This window comes from Lycium barbarum, chromosome 6, assembly GCF_019175385.1.
Source record: "Lycium barbarum isolate Lr01 chromosome 6, ASM1917538v2, whole genome shotgun sequence".
NCBI classification, from domain to species: Eukaryota; Viridiplantae; Streptophyta; class Magnoliopsida; order Solanales; family Solanaceae; genus Lycium; species Lycium barbarum.
The window spans coordinates 86183480-86204110 of NC_083342.1; the positions used below are offsets into that span (position 1 = coordinate 86183480).

At 37.8% G+C, this 20631-nt stretch overlaps 1 protein-coding gene across 1 annotated transcript; it reads left to right on the top strand.

Moving 5' to 3' along the window:
- Positions 1-18846: 18846 nt before the first annotated feature.
- LOC132644144 (zinc finger BED domain-containing protein RICESLEEPER 2-like) lies at positions 18847-20187 on the top strand. The gene is made up of 3 exons (XM_060360722.1): positions 18847-19089; positions 19204-19714; positions 19802-20187. The coding sequence occupies exons 1-3, from the start codon at positions 18847-18849 to the stop codon at positions 20185-20187; spliced, it is 1140 nt and encodes a 379-aa protein (XP_060216705.1).
- The last annotated feature ends 444 nt before the right edge of the window (positions 20188-20631 follow it).

Below are 20631 nucleotides of genomic sequence, written 5' to 3' on the forward strand. Positions count from 1 at the left end.
TCCATAATCTAACAGACTCGTACATTGACAAAAAGATGCAACAGCACAACAGCTCACCTCAGGCATTAGTCAATAATCACTTATCAAATACAAGTAAAACTAAGTGAAAGCAATACAGCCCTCGACAGTATCTCAACAGTTCTTCTAGACCTGAATCATGCTAAATGGAATCCCTCTGACACCACCTTTCCTTATTAGTCAATGGAGTCATGAAGTTACACATAAACACACCGCTCAACAATAACGACAAATCAAATATGAAATCACCAGAATAAGGCATGATTCAATGTAATGCATCCAAGACGAGTATCACCTCTATCACACGAATGGAAGTAAGTAAAATATAATGCAACCCGAGTTAGTATCACATCCGTACACACATGCTAAATGGTATTGTTTGCCCAAATAGCCATGATCTGCAGGGGACCCATAGTGTCCATGTACCACTCGCTCCAGAACTGACCTCGGATCACAAGCCCTTAACTAGGCCGCATCCTCACCCCTGTCAAATGTGCCTTTTCGTATATATATATTTTGTTTCTCATCACAATGTGTATTTCACGTATTTCCAGTTCATCAATAAATATGAAATATGATCAGTCAACAATATCAATATCAAGATCACAAGGCATCATGCCATAAGTCATAATAAGACCCAAATAACTCCGCTCAATAATCACACAAATATGAAATCCGCTAAATCACGACATGAATACTCTAATGAAGACACATGCAATTACTACACAAGTCAACCTGCCCAATAGTGCAACAGGCTCTATAATGATCAACTCAGTACGTATGTGAATCCCCACTTTCTAATTTAATCACTTCATGAACATAAACACTATGATATTCTGTCAAGCATAACGCCTATTCACCTTGGTTCAACTACTCACTCTAATTCAACAGTTTATATCAATCTATCTAATATCCAAACAAACTCCGTGTCCGAAGATCTAATCATGCGTTCCCCCATCAGTTCAATAACGCATATACGACTCACTAATAAAAGTCTAACTCAAGTAAACTATAACAGACCTTAAGGACGAGCAGGTACCACGAACAGTAATGGAGTCTTTATCTTTCTGCTTCCAACTCCGAGAATCATGACGGAGAAGTCTAGGAATAGTACGAATTCCAAAAACGAGAGTCAAAATAAATCATGCATAGAAATCTAGATTCTATTGTTGACTATCCTTGCCTTTATATTCCCAATTCAAGAGCTTTATTTTTATTATCATCATGAGGTTAAACCTAGTGGTGAGGAATTTACTGTAGAAAAGATAGCGAAAAGAAGGGTTAGAAGGGTCACCTTACTCAAGTCTCCATGTGTTCTGCCCAAAAATTCTCCCAAATGATGTCTTAGAAGAAGGATTGGTGGAAAAGTGGGATTTAATCCTGTAATAAGGTTTTTAACCAGGTCTTGTCCGCGTCAACCGCTATAGCGGTTTGCTTTTCTGCTATGGTGGACTCGCTGCGGTGATTCCTTGATCGGTGCGGTGAAGCGATCATATCCGAGCCACCACGTTTTAACTCCTACCAATTTGATCATGATTAAAATTACATGTCAAACTTCCCTGTGGACTAATTTTATAACAAGAACGTCACGACCCAATTTCACTAAGTCGCGCGGGCACCTACTATTTCCCACCTTAGTAGGCAAACCCTTTCCAAATCATAACTTCAATCCACAATAAAGCAACTAGAGTAGAAATAATAGAAATCTGAAGCATAAATATTCATAAGTGTGGAACACTATACAATCCCCAAGGAACTGGTCTGACTCGTACAAGAGAAACTACAAGAATAACGGAATATACAAGTCTGAAAAGTCAAGTAAACAGCTGTCTAAATGAAAGAATAAAAAGACAGGATAGATGAGCCTTAGAGCAACGACTCGTCAGACTCTCACCCTGGAAACTCGCAAACCAGGCCCTAGAAATCAGTCTCGAGAGATGGAAGGGGAACCTGTCTCAAATTCTACACCTCGAAAAGGAGTGTAGCAAGGTAGCATCAGTACAACAACACGTACTGAGTAGGCATCATAAGCCGACAACAGTTAGCTAACATATAAAAAGGAAGAGACTGAAGAATAGACATGCTCACAATCAGGTATAAAGCATAAACACACATCCAAGAATAACAACTCAAGTACTGAAATATCCAAGAAACCCTCAATGAATTATAACTAGAATAAGCCTATAGTGAAGAATCTAAACCCAAGTCTTTCCAAGTTTCCCACAATTTTTCAGAATAACCAAAATCTCTAGTACCTTTAACAATGTTATCTGAAAACCTCAAGTCATAACCTAGGAGGAAGTCTCTACTCCTCGAATCCATCATTCCTCAAGTATATACTAATCAAACACAAGACGATCTCAAATCGGGAAACAAACAGGAAATCAATGTTCACGAACACCACACAGTACAAATAATAACCACAACTAGAAATCAGATGTATGAGTGGATGAAATATGAATGCAATGATACTCACATGCTTCGGGCGGAATATCTCCTCGCCTCGATAGTGATGACCCATGGGGGCCCGCTAAGTCCATGTACCTGCTGGGAACGCACAACCCAATCCAATAGTCAATGTTGTAGAATGTGCAACCCGATCCCAGTCAGTGTTGCGATACGTGCAACCCAATCCCAGTCAGTGTTGCAGTATGTGCAACCCGATCTAAGTAAGTGTTGAGGCGTGCAACCCAACCCCAAAATATGTGTAAATGAGTGAATGTATGATACAATGCCAACAGAAATATGTGAATCAATGGTGCCACACATGGACACAAATCTCACCCAGAATATCAATATCATAACCCTTCTCTCCTTTCCAACAACATCAATCATGATAAATATGCTTTCCAACACACACGTAATCACTAAGCATTAACTCTAGAATCAATCACGTGGCGACAAGACAACAACTCACAAATAATCAACAACTCAATAGAACACAATAAGGTGACAAGCCCAAGTCAACAACAGTACCATCCTAAATATTCCATCCTGACTTCATACCTAAAGGCGTAACTCTCCATAAGTTTAAGAGGTCACATGTAAATTTAAAAGACTATTGAAGAAAGCTTTTTCTTTACCCTTCAAGGTATAATAAATCTTAAAATTGGCAACACTCAAATATACAGCAACCACACTAACAAAATATGCACATTTATTGCTTATGAGAGTTTTCGATTTTGTTTCGGTTCAAATGATTGAATGATCTAATGAATTAAATAAATAAACCAACATATTTTTTAGTTTATTCTAAAAAGTATGGTTAAATTAAACTGTTAGATATTAAGAAATATCAATCGATATTATGTGAAGTATAAGATACTCTAATTAAAGCAGCTTTAACTTTGGATATTCAACATATTGTGTGTGAGGCATCATCTGATAGATAGTAACTGAATTAGGCAAAAAAATATACTTGTTATTTGAAGAATGTGACGTGTTGTTAACTTTTTAACATGCATTTGGTAGCTATATTGCGTAGATTTGTTGTTTAGAAATGTTAGGGTGATATATTGTGTGTGTTAAAGGTATTGAGAGAATGATTAAATATTTACTGACGTTTTAATATTGGATTAAGATGGGTGTGGATTGATACGGGCATCACTATTGTTCATGTTGTAGTGCAATTGCAGTGAGAAAGGTTATTCACAATGCGTGAGATTAGGTTTGGCTATAGGTGAAGGAAGATATATGATTGTATACATGCATGAAAATAGAGTCAGAGAGTTAGAAGGTAACAATCAACACTTCTTTTTGAGCATTTAAGTTTTAAATCATGATTTGAAATCTTGTGCAAGTTAATAATACTATTTGAAAATTTATTAGCAGTGTTTTGACTAGGACCCGAGGGACTTAAGGGTGATTTGACATCATTGAAAATCAAATTACAATCGTAGAATTTTCTGGTGCATGATTGCACTTCACGACACAGAGTGGAATGTCACAGTCGAGAAGGATATTAAAGTTACCCCCCGTGAAAGCGAAGGCTAACTTGATTAACTCAGTGCAATAGTGAGGGATATCTCTGTAAATACGAAGAAGGCCTGTTCAAAATTTATAAAACAATGGCAAATTGCAACAGTGTTTTTAAGAAGGAAATTGAGATTTTTGAGCAATAAGCTCTCAACTTTGAATTCTAAAAGGGTGGATTTTCAACCCCAAAATTTAAGGTATGTATTCCTTACATCGACCTATTGACTTTGTGTAAAATTTATCAAATCTAATTCGCAAAATCATGAGATTTAAAAGGCTAAAATTGAGGATTTTAAACCTAAATCTAGATTTGAAAAATTATTGATCTGACTTAAAAATTGGTATCAAAATTGGATCTTGATTATGAATTGGATTCCCTAGCTTTCGGGAAATACGTTCATGTATTCAATTTTTGAATTTTAAACTATTGACCCGAAGGGTAGTTTTGAGTTGACTAAGAGCTGATTTTGACCCTGAGTGTGTCCAAAAATAATGAGATTAGTTCGCATAGATTAATTTGAACCATTATTCACAATTTTTAATTGATTGAGACCACAGAGATTGTTTGAACCAGTTAAAGCATTTTAAGTGAAGTAAATGTATGTCGTTTTCGAAGCAAGTGACGCTTTGACTCTTAGTTTGCTTGTTTTTTCTTTTAAAACATGTTATATGTATTGTGTGTATGAATTTAAACTATCTAGTTCATGTGAGTGGGCAAGCATGAGCTAGGTTGGCTAGTTTGAAGTATCTAGAGTTGATTGCAAAGGGTCCCAATACATATTTTACATGATTTGATACTTCTAACAGATTCTGTGGTATGATATGATATTGCTTAGATGTTTAACATGTTTTATCATTCAACTAGCTTTCAGATGATATTTGTACTAGCTTGTAATATCTGTTAGTTGTTTAGCGTATATGTTATCGTAATGTAAGTAACACACACGACATGGGCACGATATATGTTCATGTATGAAATCAGTGGATTGAGCTTGTGTAGCATCCTCATGGCACCACCATGGGTTGAGCTTGAGTGAGGGTATTCATGGCAGCACATGGAATTGAGTTTGAGTGAGCGTATTCATGACACAACAGTCGGGTTAAGCTGAGTTAACACTCTTGTCCGATAAATAGGTTAGACATTGAACGATCTCTCATGACACTATCTCAGATACCAGTTGCATAACATGTTTTACTTTCATTACATGTATTCATGATCACAATTCAGTTGTTTTACTTATTTTCATATGTATATTTGTACTGCTTCAATGAGGTATTTGTATGTACTCTTAACAATTTCGAAGAACTTACCCCAGGATAGGCTGAGAGAGTGAGTCCATGACCAATGATTCCAGTCGATCACCTGACCAACCTAGTTGAGGTAAGATGTCACTAGACCGTGGAAGCGACTTTAACTCCTACCTCTTTTTCAGTGTTTGTCTCTTTTATCATTACGAGTCATATTTTTTACTTAGATTAGTTACTTCATGACTTAGTCTTTTCAATGAATTTATGGGATGTTGTTCATATATTTTTGTAATGCTTCCTCCTTTTATCTACGTTACCAAGTTAAGTAGTATTTCTATCTTATTTTCTATGTTTTCTGCATGTTCAAGGTAATAGAGTTCGCTTAATAGGCAGAGGCTTGTCATGCGCCTATCACGTTGTAGTTTCTAGATTTGGATAATGACATAAACAACCCGAACGAAGAAGGATTGCGATCATAGTCCCCTTAATTGAAGCTGCAATGAAATAGTAAAAAGTTAGATAGTTGTTCAACTTCACATGCAAAGAGGTGCTACAAACATGTTATATTTAACCATAGATAGACATGTACTTCTAAACCATCGAACACTAGAGCTTAACTCAACGAGGGTTATGATAGCAACCTCTAGTATTGAAATCACAATGTGTTTGTCACGACCCAACCCGTCGTGATGACATCCACACTAAACCCCCTGGTGGGAAAACCATCCCCTTAACCAAATTCTCATTCTTTTAACCAATTATAAATCAATGACAAGAATATAATTATAAAACTGTCTAGTAATACCATAATAAAATAAAAGCGCGGAATCCTAACTATTACAACTCCAAAATTCAAAAGTCATCATATAAGGACTCTAAAACAAAAAGTTGTCTAAGAAATAATAGTTGTCCGAAATAACAAAAATGTCTAAAATGAAGTAGACATCAAGATAGGAAAGATCTTTAGGTGGAATGGAATGGATAGGAGCTCACCTCTAATCTAGACAGGAAATATCCTCAAGCTAGATGTGAGGTCTGGAAGAAGTCTCTGGCACTCAATCTGCACTCAAACGGGGTGTATCAACGTAGTATCAGTACAAGCACAATGTAACGGTAGATATCATAGGCCGACTAAGGTTAGTATCATTCATATTTTTATAAAATCAACATAATGGGCAGATAGGCACAACAACACAACAGCATCAAAAATCAATCATCTACAAACCAACAATGCATCATAAGAATAAGATAAGTCCAATGCAATGCAACCAATGATAGTATCTCAACCGTACACACATGCCAACGGCTATTTTCGCTCATTAGTCATGACCTGCAAGGAACCCATGGTGTCCATGTACCACTCGCTCTGAAACTGACCTCGGATCACGAGCCCTTATTTAGGCCACATCCTCACCCCTGTCAAATGTGCCTTTATATATATATATATATATATATATATCTGATCACAATATGCATATCAATATATTTCCAGTCCAACAATCAATATGGAATATGATCAGTCAATAAATGCAAGGCACCATGCCACAAGTCATAACAGGACTCAGATAATCACCTCAACACAGCATGAATATACAACCATGTCAATCAACAAGAAGAGTATATATTGACTCCTTCCTTCTCATAACACAACAATTTCACCTCAGGTTTCGGTACTTAAGGTAATGGCGACAAGCCCACATAATTAGAAATCATACCAAACTAAGTGATGCCTAACCAGACGCTATGTACGAAGACCTAATCATGCTTTCTCCCATCAATTCTACTACATATACAATCAACTAACCAAAGTCTACCTCAAGTAAATCATAACCTACCTCAGGTGCAGAACTAGAACAAAATAAGCTACTCCGCTAGAGCTTTCCCTTTTCGTAGTGTTTCAGAATGTCAAAGTCTAGCAATATAACGCTAAGTAAGTAATAGACCATCTACTCAAAATAAGAACAAGAATTGAGGAGGAAGACCCAATTACTCGTACTTTTTTCAAATGGGTGAAATCAATATTTAATGGTGAATTTATCATAACCTCAATCCCAACAATCATAATCCTCTAATTTATAGGATTCTAACCAATTTAACCTTTTCAAAACATATTTTAGTCCAAAGTTCCCATTTTGGATGGAACCCTAAGTCTCAATACATAGTTCTCAATATCATTAATCAATTTCCCATCCTAGAAGGTGATAACCTACACTCCTAGATGATAGCAATCCACCATTTATTCCAGGGTTTATGAATGCTAGGGTTCTAGGGCTTTCATCCACTATTAATGGACCTTAAGAAGAAGAGGGAATGAACTACATGAAGATTAGGACTTACCCTTAAAGAAGAATCCACTCAAGCCTTAGAAAAATAGCCATTTTTCTCTCTTAGAACTGTTTTTGGAGTTATGTGGGTAATTCCTCGAAATCAGCAATATAAAGGTGGGTTTCTGCCTCCCGTCGATCACTGCAGCAGTGAATACTTCCGCTGCAGCGGTCCCATTATAGCGGTCAGAGAGCCCGTTACGGCGGACCTTATTAAATGGCCCGGCTCGCCATAGCGGTTCAGACCGTGCCGTAGCGGTCCCGTTATGGTGGCCCACTACTCGTATGGGGAAAATCCCCTAAACTCAACTCACCGCGGTGACGGCCAAGGTTTCGCTGTGTGAAACCGCTATAGTTGTCCCATCCGCTGCAGTGGTCGCATCAGAACCAGTAAGCTCTGGTTTTTCACTCAGTTTCCACCCAAAATCCCAACATAAATCCGAGGCCCTACATACACAAACAAGACATGCACATATATGTAAAAACACACTTCAAACTTACCTGTGGCCTCGAAATTCTCAACGGAGGTCTAATTTACTATCTTAACCCCCCAACAAAAATAAAATAAGTTTTCACTTAAGTGCATATTTATAATAAAATGCCTTTTCTTTTGAATTTTGAATTTTAAGGTTCTCACTAGGCTCGCTCCAAGTCTTGAAAATGTACGCGCAGGGTTAAAATTGTCAAAACTCACATAATGACCTAGCGGGTCGTTACATCAGATACCAATTTAACAACCGTTCGTCCTCAAACGGATAAGGAAAAGAAACAAGGGGAAAAGTACTTGACTGGGTGAAAAGATGGGGATACTTATTTCGCATATGGATCTCGGTCTCCCAAGTATCCTCCTCAATGGGATGATCCTTCCATTGAACCTTCACTAACGCCATCTCCTTACACCTCAACTTATGAACCTCCCTATCTAAAATAGCAATAGGCTCTTCTTTATAAGACAAGTTCTCATCCAACAAGAATGAATCCCAATGAAAAATGTAAGAACCATCACTATGGTATCTCTTCAGCATAGAGACGTGAAACACCAGGTGAACACCCGACAAACCTAGAGGCAAAGCCAGCTCATAGGCTACCTCCCCCACACGGCTAAGAATCTCGAAGGAACTGATGAACCGAAAGGCTGATCTTTCCCTTCTTCCCAAACCTCGTTACACACTTCATGCGTAAGACCTTCAACAAAACCTACTCCCTCACCATGAACTCAAGATCTCGGACTTTCCGGTCTGCACATTCCTTCTGTTTACTCTGAGTCGCTAAGAGTTTATCTTGAATCACCTTAACCTTGTCTAATTACTCTCTCAAAAGTTTAGTACCCCATGGAATTACCTCAAATGCATCAAACCACGCAATAGGAGATCTATATCGCCTCCCAAGAAAAACCTTCAAATGGAGCCATATCAATGCTCGAGCGGTAACTACTATTATACGCAAAATTTTCCAATGGTAAGAACTGGTCCCAATGACCACCAAAGTCAATCACACATGCTTGGAGCATATCCTCGAAAACCTGAATCGTTCGCTCAGACTGACCATCTGTCTAAGGGTGAAAAGTTGTACTGAGATCTAATTGAGTGGCCAACTCGGCCTACAAAGTCCTTCAGAACTGGGATGTAAACTGCATGCCTCTATCAGATATGATGGAAATAGGGACCCCATGCAAATGAACAATCTCACGGATATAAATCTGGGCCAACTTCTCAGCACTGTAGGTAATCTGAACCGGTGAGAAATGAGTACACTTAGTCAATCTATCAAAAATGACCCAAATCGAATCAAACTTGCCCAAGGTCTTCGGAAGACCAACGACAAAGTCCATGGCTATCCTCTCCCACTTCCACTTAGGAATGGGCACCCTCTGAAGCATACACTCAGATCTCTGGTGCTCATACTTAACCTGCTGACAATTTAGACACAAACTCAATGATATCACACTTCATCCTAGCCTACCAATAGTGTTGCCTCAAGTCACGATATATCTTGTAGCACCAGGATGAATGCAATATCTAGAACTGTGGGACTCCTCCAGAATCGTCTGAAACAAGTCATCAACGCGAGGAACACAAACACGTCCCTTAATCCTCAAGACCCCCTCTGTCACACCCTAGCAATGGTAGGGCATGATGGGCACCCAACTCTCATCAGAGTCGAGCGAACCCTTAGACATTCGCTCTATTAAAATCTGTCATTTCAACAACTTTTAAGAACATAAAATTTTTTCCAAATAGAAATCATTATTTCTATAACGATTATGAAAACTTTCAATCAATAAGTACTTTAGACCAATTTAAATCATCTGAAATACATACTCTTTTAAAATCCATAAATGACTCAACTGATATCACTTTGTCGACATCTCGTCAAACATACCACAGGACACTGTCTGCAGAAGTCTCTAAGAAGTGAACTGGACACTATGAGTCAGGACAGGGCCCTGACATACCCATAATCATACATATCTATACATGACTCAGCACAGCTCCAGAATGGGGTGGAACTTGCCAATCCCAGCAGACGTCAGAGCATCCTAGCTGTATACTTAACCTGCCAAACAATTTGGGGCTGCGGGCATGAACGCAGCATCCCAGGCAAAAGGACATCAGTACGGACAATGTACTGAGTATGTAAAGTGGTAACAAATCATAACCATAACTTGATTTAGGAGAGAAGAAATCACAATCAAACTCAATACCTGCAACTTTCGCTGGAAGAAACATAAATGTATACACGAGGTCTCAAAACAATCTTTAAGTAAATAATGCAATACAACAAACATACTTTAAGTAAATAATGCAATCTAACACACATGCCGCTTCCGACATGTTAACAAAATGGTCCCTTCGGACAGCCGCTTCCGGCTAGTATCACCATAGTCCCTTCGGACGGTCGCTTCCGGCATAGTAATGATAGCCCCTTCGGGCAGCCGCTTCCGGCTTAATAATAATGGCCCCTTCGGGCAGCCGCTTCCGGCTTAATAATGAAGGCCCCTTCGGGCAGCCGCTTCCGGCTTAATAATCATGGCCCCTTCGGGCAGCCGCTTCTGGCTTAATAATGATGGCCCCTTCGGGCAGCCGCTTCCGGCTTAATAATGATGGCCCCTTCGGGCAGCCGCTTCCGGCTTAATATCACAACCATGTCAACACAACTTAATCCACAAATACCCATACAAAGAGATGATGCTATGGAATGTAAACATAAATCGTAAATGAAATGAAATAGTAAAATCTCGCACTCCCTTCGGAGTGGTTTTGAAAATAAAACTTTATGTTTCCTTTAGTATAAAACTAATTTGCTCGAAATCATTAGTAAAACCATATACACAACTCAACTGGCACCTTATGGGTGTTCCCTTCGGAACAGAATAGGAGCTTATATATATCGACTATTATCCATCGTATAGGAAACTGAAGAGGGGAGCTCAATCACTTAAGAGTTCTAACATCAAGAAGTGAATAAGAATCATGAAACACACTCAAGACCTATGAATAGGATTACCCCAAAGCTCATATCCTTCATAACGTAAATCTAAGACATGCCAAAAGAAAGAAGGGACAGCTTTACATACATGTTAGCACCTATTCGCAAACCCGTTCGCCTTGTCGCTCTTTTAGCCTATTTAATATAAGAGTAACGTTATCGTCAGTAACTATATTTTCTAGTTCGTAAATCCGTAGCACATTTCTTTATAGAACTTATCCTTTAGCGTATACATTCTTGTTTAAGGTTTTCTATTAGCTACAGACTTAACGAAAATCGGGCAGCACTCCCCCTATATATTCGCCTAACCCGAATTTCTAATTGTCCTCCTGTCAACACAGAAATACCAATAACAACAATATATATAATCAATTCTCCCAATTCAGCCCATAACAATTCTAACAACCCAACAACTTTTCTTAATACATTTCAACCCATAATTTCGCATAACAACGATTTCATGCATTTTCTTAATTCCATTTTCGTCCAATCCAATTTTAATGACTCCATTACAATAATATTAACATAATTACACCATAAACAAGAAAATCTTACCTTGATTTTCTCGGGGGAATTTCTACTCTTAATTGCTCCAATTTCGCAATTTCTTCTTCCCCGATTCAATATCCAACGTTGTTATCACCTCCTTGAACTTGTAAATCACCTTGGAATTGATTCAAAGTAAGAAAACATTTTTTTATATGATCTGCCATGGCCATAGCTGCCATGGCCATAAGCTTCATATTTTCTTTCCTTTCTATTAATATTGAAAGTGAAGATGAAATGATTTACATTTTGGTCATCCATTTCATTCTTATGAATTGCCTCCCTTGTGGACACGTTGCTGCCACTAATTCATGTTCAATTGGTGACACGTGGAAGCCCACTTGGTGCCACGTGGCAGCCTTTAATTATATTTTATTTTTTTATTTTTCGGGTGGGGCCCACTTTCAATAATTAATTTAATTAATCACTAATTCCTACTTAATAAATTAATCATAATTAATTAGTTCCTAATCCCCAATAATATTTTTACACTAAATAAAATTTATAAACAATTTATGTTCTAATAAAAATTGAAAATTAAAGATTTCTATTTCGTGTCCGGAAATGATTCTGCTTTTAATCTGGGTCGATTTGCTTGCGAATAATTCGACGTATAAATATACTGGGTATAACATCCTTCCCCGCTTTAGAACATTCGTCCTCGAATGTTGGACTGACTCTGAATTCCTAATACTTTCTCAAGTGTTCTCTTAGTTAACTACGCCCTTCATACACCGCTTTCGTTTGTCGATTCGCTTTAATTCATTATAACGCATTCTTGTAATCCTTCCTCTTTTTGTTGCTTTTCGAGGTAATTATTCCACGTCGTTTTCTTTGTTCTTCTCCTTATTTCGTAGGTTGCATAACTATTCCTGTACCATTCGTACAAAGTGCATCCAATCCTAGTCGTAGTCTTTCCTTCTCCTGGTATATTCCGCTCTACATATCTTATTGTACTAAAATTCACTTGCTGTATATTTTTCCATACTCTTTCCCCTTCCTCTATTCGCCATTTGGTTTTCTTATATCCTACTATAGGAGGGATTCCCTATCCCTTCTCCTTTACTACCTATACGTCACAATATCATTAGCCAATAACTCCGTTGTCAACATCTTAACTTCTAATCCAGTATAGCATTGCTATCCTTCAGAACATCTCTTAAGTTATCCGTTACCATTCTCTTGTCGTATTCTTTCCTTTATATAAGTATCCACCTTCTGATGTCATATTATCTAAGGTCTTTGCCAATAATTCTCAGCATTGTCTCAAATACCATCTTGGTTTCTATCTGTTTATTGCTGGCTTTACTCATTTCTATGGCAATCCTTATGGTGTTCACATTACAGCCTGTTCGTAATTCATCCGATAACGTAACACTTCTAAATCTTATTCACGATTCTTACTCTCTTTTAATTACACTCTGTGGACTAGGCGTACTTAACCCTTCACCCTTCCTGATCGATCTTACCCTTAGTATCTCACAAGTTGTCTTACTAATACCTTCATAACTTGTCATAATTCTTCCTTCTCTGTACTTTTATCTCAGTCATACTACTACTTCTTTTTCTATTTCTGGGAAAATTTTGGCAGAGTTTCCTCTGTACTTCTTACTATCCCAGAACCTGCACGCAGGAAATACCAATAATGCCTCACAGGGCTAACTTATATACTCATATATCATATCGTATCATAGCCACACAGGGCTCCCAAATTCCAGAAAAAGTATAAAGGTGTCAGGACTTACCTCACATATCGCACCTCGAGACGTACCTGATCCGTTAATGATTTGTTCTGTTATACTTTCCTATCCACCTTCTCTTTCATCCTCCAACTTTACATTTCAATCGTATTTCAATATTCTTACCTTATCCAACATGCCTCTTCCGCACCGTTACTTACCTCTGTACTTTGTAACTGCTAATATCATCGGTCGCTTTCTTCTGTCGATGTCGTTCTTTCGCTGAAATCAAAGGTTAGTACAAGGGACTTCATTTCCTATGACTGAGCTCTATCGCACGATCTTAGATATGAAAGAAAGAATGACACCCTATCAATGTCTCGTAGCCTCATGTTTATAGATGTGGTGCACAACACACCGATAAACAAGACTCTACTAGACACGACTTTGCAGACAACCCCTAGGATGAACTGCTCTGATACCACTCTGTCACACCCTAGCAATGGTAGGGCATGACGGGCACCCGACTCTCATCAGAGTCGAGCAAACCCTTAGACATTCGCTCTATTAAAACCTGTCATTTCAAAAACTTTTAAGAACATAAAAAAATTTCCAAATAGAAATCATTATTTCTATAACGATTATGAAAACTTTCAATCAATAAGTACTTTATACCAATCTAAATCATCTGAAATACATACTCTTTTAAAATCCATAAATGACTCAACTGATATCACTTTGTCGACATCTCGACAAACATACCACAGGACATTGTCTGCAGAAGTCTCTAAGAAGTGAACTGGACACTATAAGTCAGGACAGGGCCCTGACATACCCATAATCATACAATCTATACATGACTCAACACAGCTCCAGAATGGGGTGGAACCTGCCAATCCCAGCAGACGTCAGAGCATCCTAACTGTATACTTAACCTGCCAAACAATCTGGGGCTGCGGGCATGAACACAACGTCCCTAGGCAAAAGGCGTCAGTACGGACAATGTACTGAGTATGTAAGGTGGTAACAAATCATAACCATAACTTGATTTAGGAGAGAAGAAATCACAATCTAACTCAATACCTGCAGCCTTCGCTGGAAGAAACATAAATGTATACACGAGGTCTCAAAACAATCTTTAAGTAAATAATGCAATCCAACAAACATTCTTTAAGTAAATAATGCAATCTAACACACATTCTTTAAGTAAATAATGCAATCTAACACACATGCCGCTTCCGACATGTTAACAAAATGGTCCCTTCGGACAGCCTTTTCCGGCTAGTATCACCATAGTCCATTCGGACGGCCGCTTCCGACATAGTAATGATGGCCCCTTCGGGCAGCCGCTTCCGGCTTAATAATAATGGCCCCTTCGGGCAGCCGCTTCCGGCTTAATAATCATGGCCCCTTCAGGCAGCCGCTTCCGGCTTAATAATCATGGCCCCTTCGGGCAGCCGCTTCCGGCTTAATAATGATGGCCCCTTCGGGAAGCCGCTTCCGGCTTAATAATGATGGGCCCTTCGGGCAGCCGCTTCCGGCTTAATAATCATGGCCCCTTCGGGCAGCCGCTTCCGGCTTAATAATCATGGCCCCTTCGGGCAGCCGCTTCCGGCTTAATAATGATGGCCCCTTCGGGCAGCCGCTTCCGGCTTAATATCACAACCATGTCAACACAACTTAATCCACAAATACCCATACAAAGAGATGATGCTATGGAATGTAAACATAAATCGTAAATGAAATGATATAGTAAAATCTCGCACTCCCTTCGGAGTGGTTTTGAAAATCAAACTTTATGTTTCCTTTAGTATAAAACTAATTTCCTCGAAATCAATAGTAAAACCATATACACAACTCAACTGGCACCTTATGGGTGTTCCCTTCGGAACAGAATAGGAGCTTATATATATCGACTATTATCCATCGTATAGGAAACTGAAGAGGGGAGCTCAATCACTTAAGAGTTCTAACATCAAGAAGTGAATAAGAATCATGAAACGCACTCAAGACTTGTGAATAGGATTACCCCAAAGCTCATATCCTTCATCACTTAAATCTAAGACATGCCAAAAGAAAGAAGGGACAGCTTTACATACCTCTTAGGAGCTATTCGCAAACCCGTTCGCCTTGTCGCTCTTTTAGCCTATTTAATATAAGAGTAACGTTATCGTCAGTAACTATATTTTCTAGTTCATAAATCCGTAGCCCATTTCTTTATAGAACTTATCCTTTAGCGTATACATTCTTGTTTAAGGTTTTCTATTAGCTACAGACTTAGCGAAAATCGGGCAGCACTCCCCCTATATATTCGCCTAACCCGAATTTCTAATTGTCCTCCTGTCAACACAGAAATACCAATAACAACAATATATATAATCAATTCTCCCAATTCATCCCATAACAATTCTAACAACCCAACAACTTTTCTTAATACATTTCAACCCATAATTTCGCATAACAACGATTTCATGCATTTTCTTAATTCCAATTTCGTCCAATCCAATTTGAATGACTCCATTACAATAATATTAACATAATTACACCATAAACAAGAAAATCTTAACTTAATTTTCTCGGGGGAATTTCTACTCTTAATTGCTCCAATTTCGCAATTTCTTCTTTCCCGATTCAATATCCAACGTTGCTATCACCTTCTTGAACTTGTAAATCACCTTGGAATTGATTCAAAGTAAGAAAACATTTTTTTTATATGATCTGCCATGGCCGTAGCTGCCATGGCCATAAGCTTCATATTTTCTTTCCTTTCTATTAATATTGAAAGTGAAGATGAAATGATTTACATTTTGGTCATCCATTTCATTCTTATGAATTGCCTCCCTTGTGGACACGTTGCTGCCACTAATTCATGTTCAATTGGTGCCACGTGGCAGCCCACTTGGTGCCACATGGCAGCCTTTAATTATATTTTATTTTTTTATTTTTCGGGTGGGGCCCACTTTCAATAATTAATTTAATTAATCACTAATTCCTACTTAATAAATTAATAATCCCAAATGACATTATAAGAAACTCGTAGTGGCCATAGCGAGTCTGAAAAGCTGTCTTAGGAATATCTTCGACTCGGATCTTCAACTGATAGTACCCCGATCTCAAGTCAATCTTAGAAAACACAGAAGCCCCCTGAATCTGATCAAATAGATCATCAATACGAGGAGTGGGGTACTTGTTTAGAATGGTTACTTCGTTCTACTGGCAGTAATCAATGCACATCCACATAGTCCCATCCTTTTTCTTCACAAACAGTACATGAGCGCCCCAAGGAGAGACGATCGGTCTGATAAATCCATTACCCAAAAAATCCTGAAGTTGCTCTTTCAGTTCCTTCAACTCTGCTGGTACCATCCGATATTGCAGAATAAAAATAGGGCGAGTCCCTGGCTCTAAGTCAATACAAAAGTTAATATCACAGTCGGGTGGCATACCTAGCAAGTCTGCGGGAAACACCTTCGCAAACTCACACACTAGGACTGGGCATAAAATACCGAAAACCGAATTACCGAACCGAACCAGCTATTTCGGTATTTCGGTATTCGGTAATTTAGTTTTTGGTTCGGTATTCGGTAATTTAGTTTTCGGTTCGGTATTCGGTACTGAAATATAAAATTTACAGTTATACCGTTCGGTAATTTGGTAAATACTGAATACCGAAATTAATACGAATACTGTACAGCCTAAAGGAATAAAGGGCTAAAGGCCCATTGTAAAAACATTTCAAGTCCAGTGAACCTAAATCCAGAAATCCAATAGCCTAAAGGAGTAAAAGTCCCAATACTAACATTGTAAATCCCTAACACTTCACCTTCATCGACCAGTTCACTTCACCTTCAGTGCTTCACAGTAAATCCCTAACACTGTATACCTATCGGCCACATCACCCATCAGTTCTACTTCACACAAAATCTCCCCAAGTCTGGTAATCACTAATCACGGTATCACCTCAACTCCAACTGCGAAGTGTGAAGTCTCTTTTCTCACATTAGGTTTTTCTCATTCCTTCCTCAAGGAGAAAACAATGGTGAGATTCACTAATTTAAGCTTCTTTAATATCTTCCGTATTGTATTTTTTGGTTTTGTTTTACACTTCCAATGCTTCGTTGTTGTTCTTTTTGGGAGAGAAAGATATGAATGGATAGTATCCATAGCAGTAGTATTTGGGAGAGAAAGAAAGAAAGATATTTGTTAAAATTGTCTCTTTCGTTTCTGGGAAATTAAATGGGTTGAAGATTTTCTCCTTTTTTTGTCCTTTTTCTTTTTGGGTGTGATCAGTTGAGATTTGCTTTCCGGTGAGAAAAATTAAATTAAACAAAATAAGTTATTCTGTTAAGCCTGAGAGTTGGGGGAAAATATCCTTCTTTTTTGATTAATTTTTTTTCCTAATTGGTCATCAGTAGCTGTAATAGGAATTCAAATTTACTCATTTAGATGTTTAACATGGAAGTAAGCTCTGATTGTGTGTGTATTAGATGATTCATAATAATTTTGAATTGATTTAACTTGGGGGTTCGTCCATGTATGTTGTATTCACTAGTTTGGATTAAGGATTCATCCTATTGGCCTACTTTACATCTTGTCTCGTATTTTCCAGGAGTCTTTTTTAGTTTATTTAGAGATTTGTATGTCAACAAATTATGGAATAGTGGAACAAAACATGCCCAAATATAACATAATGGATAAAGATGATTCATATCGTTGATCCGAACTAGTTTAGGAGTGAGGCTTAGTAGTCGTTGTTGTTGGTTAAGTATGGGGTTTCCATGATATAGTCAATTAGTTGGGAGAGATTGATCCTGATGTGCCTAAAGAGAGGTAGCAAAGCTCCGGTTTGATATTTTGAGTGTCTTGAAATGGAGTTTGAGTTATCCTGGCTGGATTTTTATGCGCTGATTACAGTATTTATTTTACTTCAAAACATGTCTTTGGTTTGATGTAATTGCTCAAGATAGCTTGTTAGTCTTAATCTATCACATAGGAAGTTTGCCCTGTTAAAGAAGAGCTAAAACTCGTGAGAATAGCTTGAGTTCAAAAGTTCTTTTTTGCCTTCAATAGTTTTATACTTTAACAGTTGGATTAACATGCTACATGACATTTTTTGCAGTAAGCAGAAACAAGTAAAATAAAGTGACCATGTTATGTTAAGTAGAAATGATACTTAATCCCTTGCAATTTATGTCTTATAACATTTGCAATCTCTTCTATGTTTAGATGGAAGATGAAGCAAGTCGAACAGCCAATGTCAGTGGAAGCACACCTATTACTGAGTCTCTTGATTCAACACCGGAAGTTGAACAACATCTAGTGACTGTGAAGAGGAAAGCTATAGAATCAAGATCTGCTGCTTGGCCGCATTATGATAAGCTCATAGAAGATGGAATTAATAAAGCAAAGTGCAAGTATTGTGGTAAAGTTCTCTTAGCTGATGCAACTAAAAATGGAACAAGTGACTGAATAAACATTTGAAAACTTGTCCTAAAAATCCAAATAAGGTTAACACTTCCAATTCTAAGTACAAACAATCAAATATAAACTTTCCATTAGAAGGTGAAATGGGTGATGGGGAAATTTGGACTTTTGATCAAGAGGTATCTCGGAAGGCTTTAGTTGAGATGTTAATCCTTGATGAGCTTCCTTTTCGTTTTGTTGAAAAGGAAGGTTTTAAGAAGTTTATGAAAAAAACCCAACCTTTATTCCAAGTTCCCTCCCGTAGAACATTGACTAGGGATTGTTATGTAGTTTTTGGTGAAGAGAGACAAAAATTTATAAAGTATTTGAAAGAAACATCACCGAGAGTTTGTCTAACCACAGACACATGGACTTCTAGACAGAGAATAAATTATATGTGTTTGACAGTACACTTTATTGATAGTGATTGGCTCTTGCATAAATGAATTTTAAACTTTCAGGTTGTTACTAGTCATAAGGGTGACGAAATGGCCCGTTGTATTATTAAGTGTTTGCTTGATTGGAAATTGGAGAAAATAATCACTATAACTGTAGATAATGCTTCTTCTAATGATGTCATGGTGAAAGAGTTACACAAACAAATGGTTAATTGGGGATCTAACATGAAATGTGGTAACCATCTTCACGTGAGATGTATGGCTCACATTTTGAATCTTATTGTGCAAGATGTCATGAAAGAAGTTGGTCCATCTATCAAACGTGTTAGGCAAATGGTGAAATATGTTAGACAATCTGCCGCAAGGATTAGAAAATTTGCAGAATGTTGTGAACTAAAAAACATAGACAGTAAGAAGTCATTATGTTTAGATGTTTCGACCCGGTGGAATTCGACCTACTTGATGTTGGATGCCGCACAACATTTTGAGAGTGCATTTGATAGGTTTGATCTTGAAGATGGTGGATTGTCAACTTATCTTGCTACTCATGTTTGTAAAGATGGAAGTATTGCAGGTGTACTTGAAAGTGATGATTAGCAAAAGGTGAGAAACTTGGTAATATTTCTTAAAAGGTTTTATGATCTAACTGAGAAGGTTTCAGGTTCACTTTATGTCACTTCTAATGGCCACTTTGAAGATATAGTTGAGCTTCACAATCATTTAAGAGAGTGTATGGAAGATGATGATCTTTTTTTGGCAAAAATGGGAGAAAAAATGATAGAAAAGTTTGTCAAGTATTGGGGTGCTCCTGAAAAAATGAATAAGGTGATTTTTATTGCCTCTATCTTAGATCCTCGTAACAAACTTGAGTATGTTGGCGCCGCACTGGAGGATATGTTTGGAGATGAAAAGGGGAGTGAAATAAAAGATGAAGTGGTGACTTACATGAAATCTATGTTTGAAGAGTATGTAGCAAAATTCTCTAATGCATCTCGACGCACATCTTCTCTCTCTGATTCATCTAGCTCTAACACTAGCACAAAATAAGCAAAAGTGAGAAATAGGATCCAAATGAAGAGGAACAAACTAGATGGTACAGGTTTGGGTGGTAAGTCGGAGTTGGAAAAGTATCTTAGTGAAGAACTAGAGCCGAATAATGATGATAATGATGATGAGCATAATTTTGATATCTTATCATGGTGGAAAGCTCATTCTCCTAGATATAAAATTCTTTCCGAGATGGCTCATGATGTGTTGGCAATTCCTATTTCTAGTGTGGCATCGGAATGTGCATTTAGCACCGGGGGTCGTATTCTTGATTCATTTAGGAGTTCTTTGACTCCGAAATTGGTCCAAGTTGTTATTTGTCCTCAAGATTGGCGTCGAAATTAGCCTTATCCCGTAAATGTTGAAGAAGATTTTAATGATCTTATGAAACTTGAACTTGGTATGTTTTTCAGTTTTTGTATTTTGTTTTATATATTTTTACTT

What these genes read in the sequence shown, in the direction of transcription:
- LOC132644144 (XM_060360722.1), top strand. Translation starts at nt 18,847, where the DNA reads ATGGGTGATGGGGAAATTTGGACTTTTGATCAAGAGGTATCTCGGAAG. An exon ending in TGAAAGAAACATCACCGAGA is followed by an intron (nt 19,090 to 19,203) that starts GTTTGTCTAACC and finishes TTAAACTTTCAG; the next exon opens with GTTGTTACTAGTCATAAGGG. An exon ending in TAAAGATGGAAGTATTGCAG is followed by an intron (nt 19,715 to 19,801) that starts GTGTACTTGAAA and finishes AGAAGGTTTCAG; the next exon opens with GTTCACTTTATGTCACTTCT.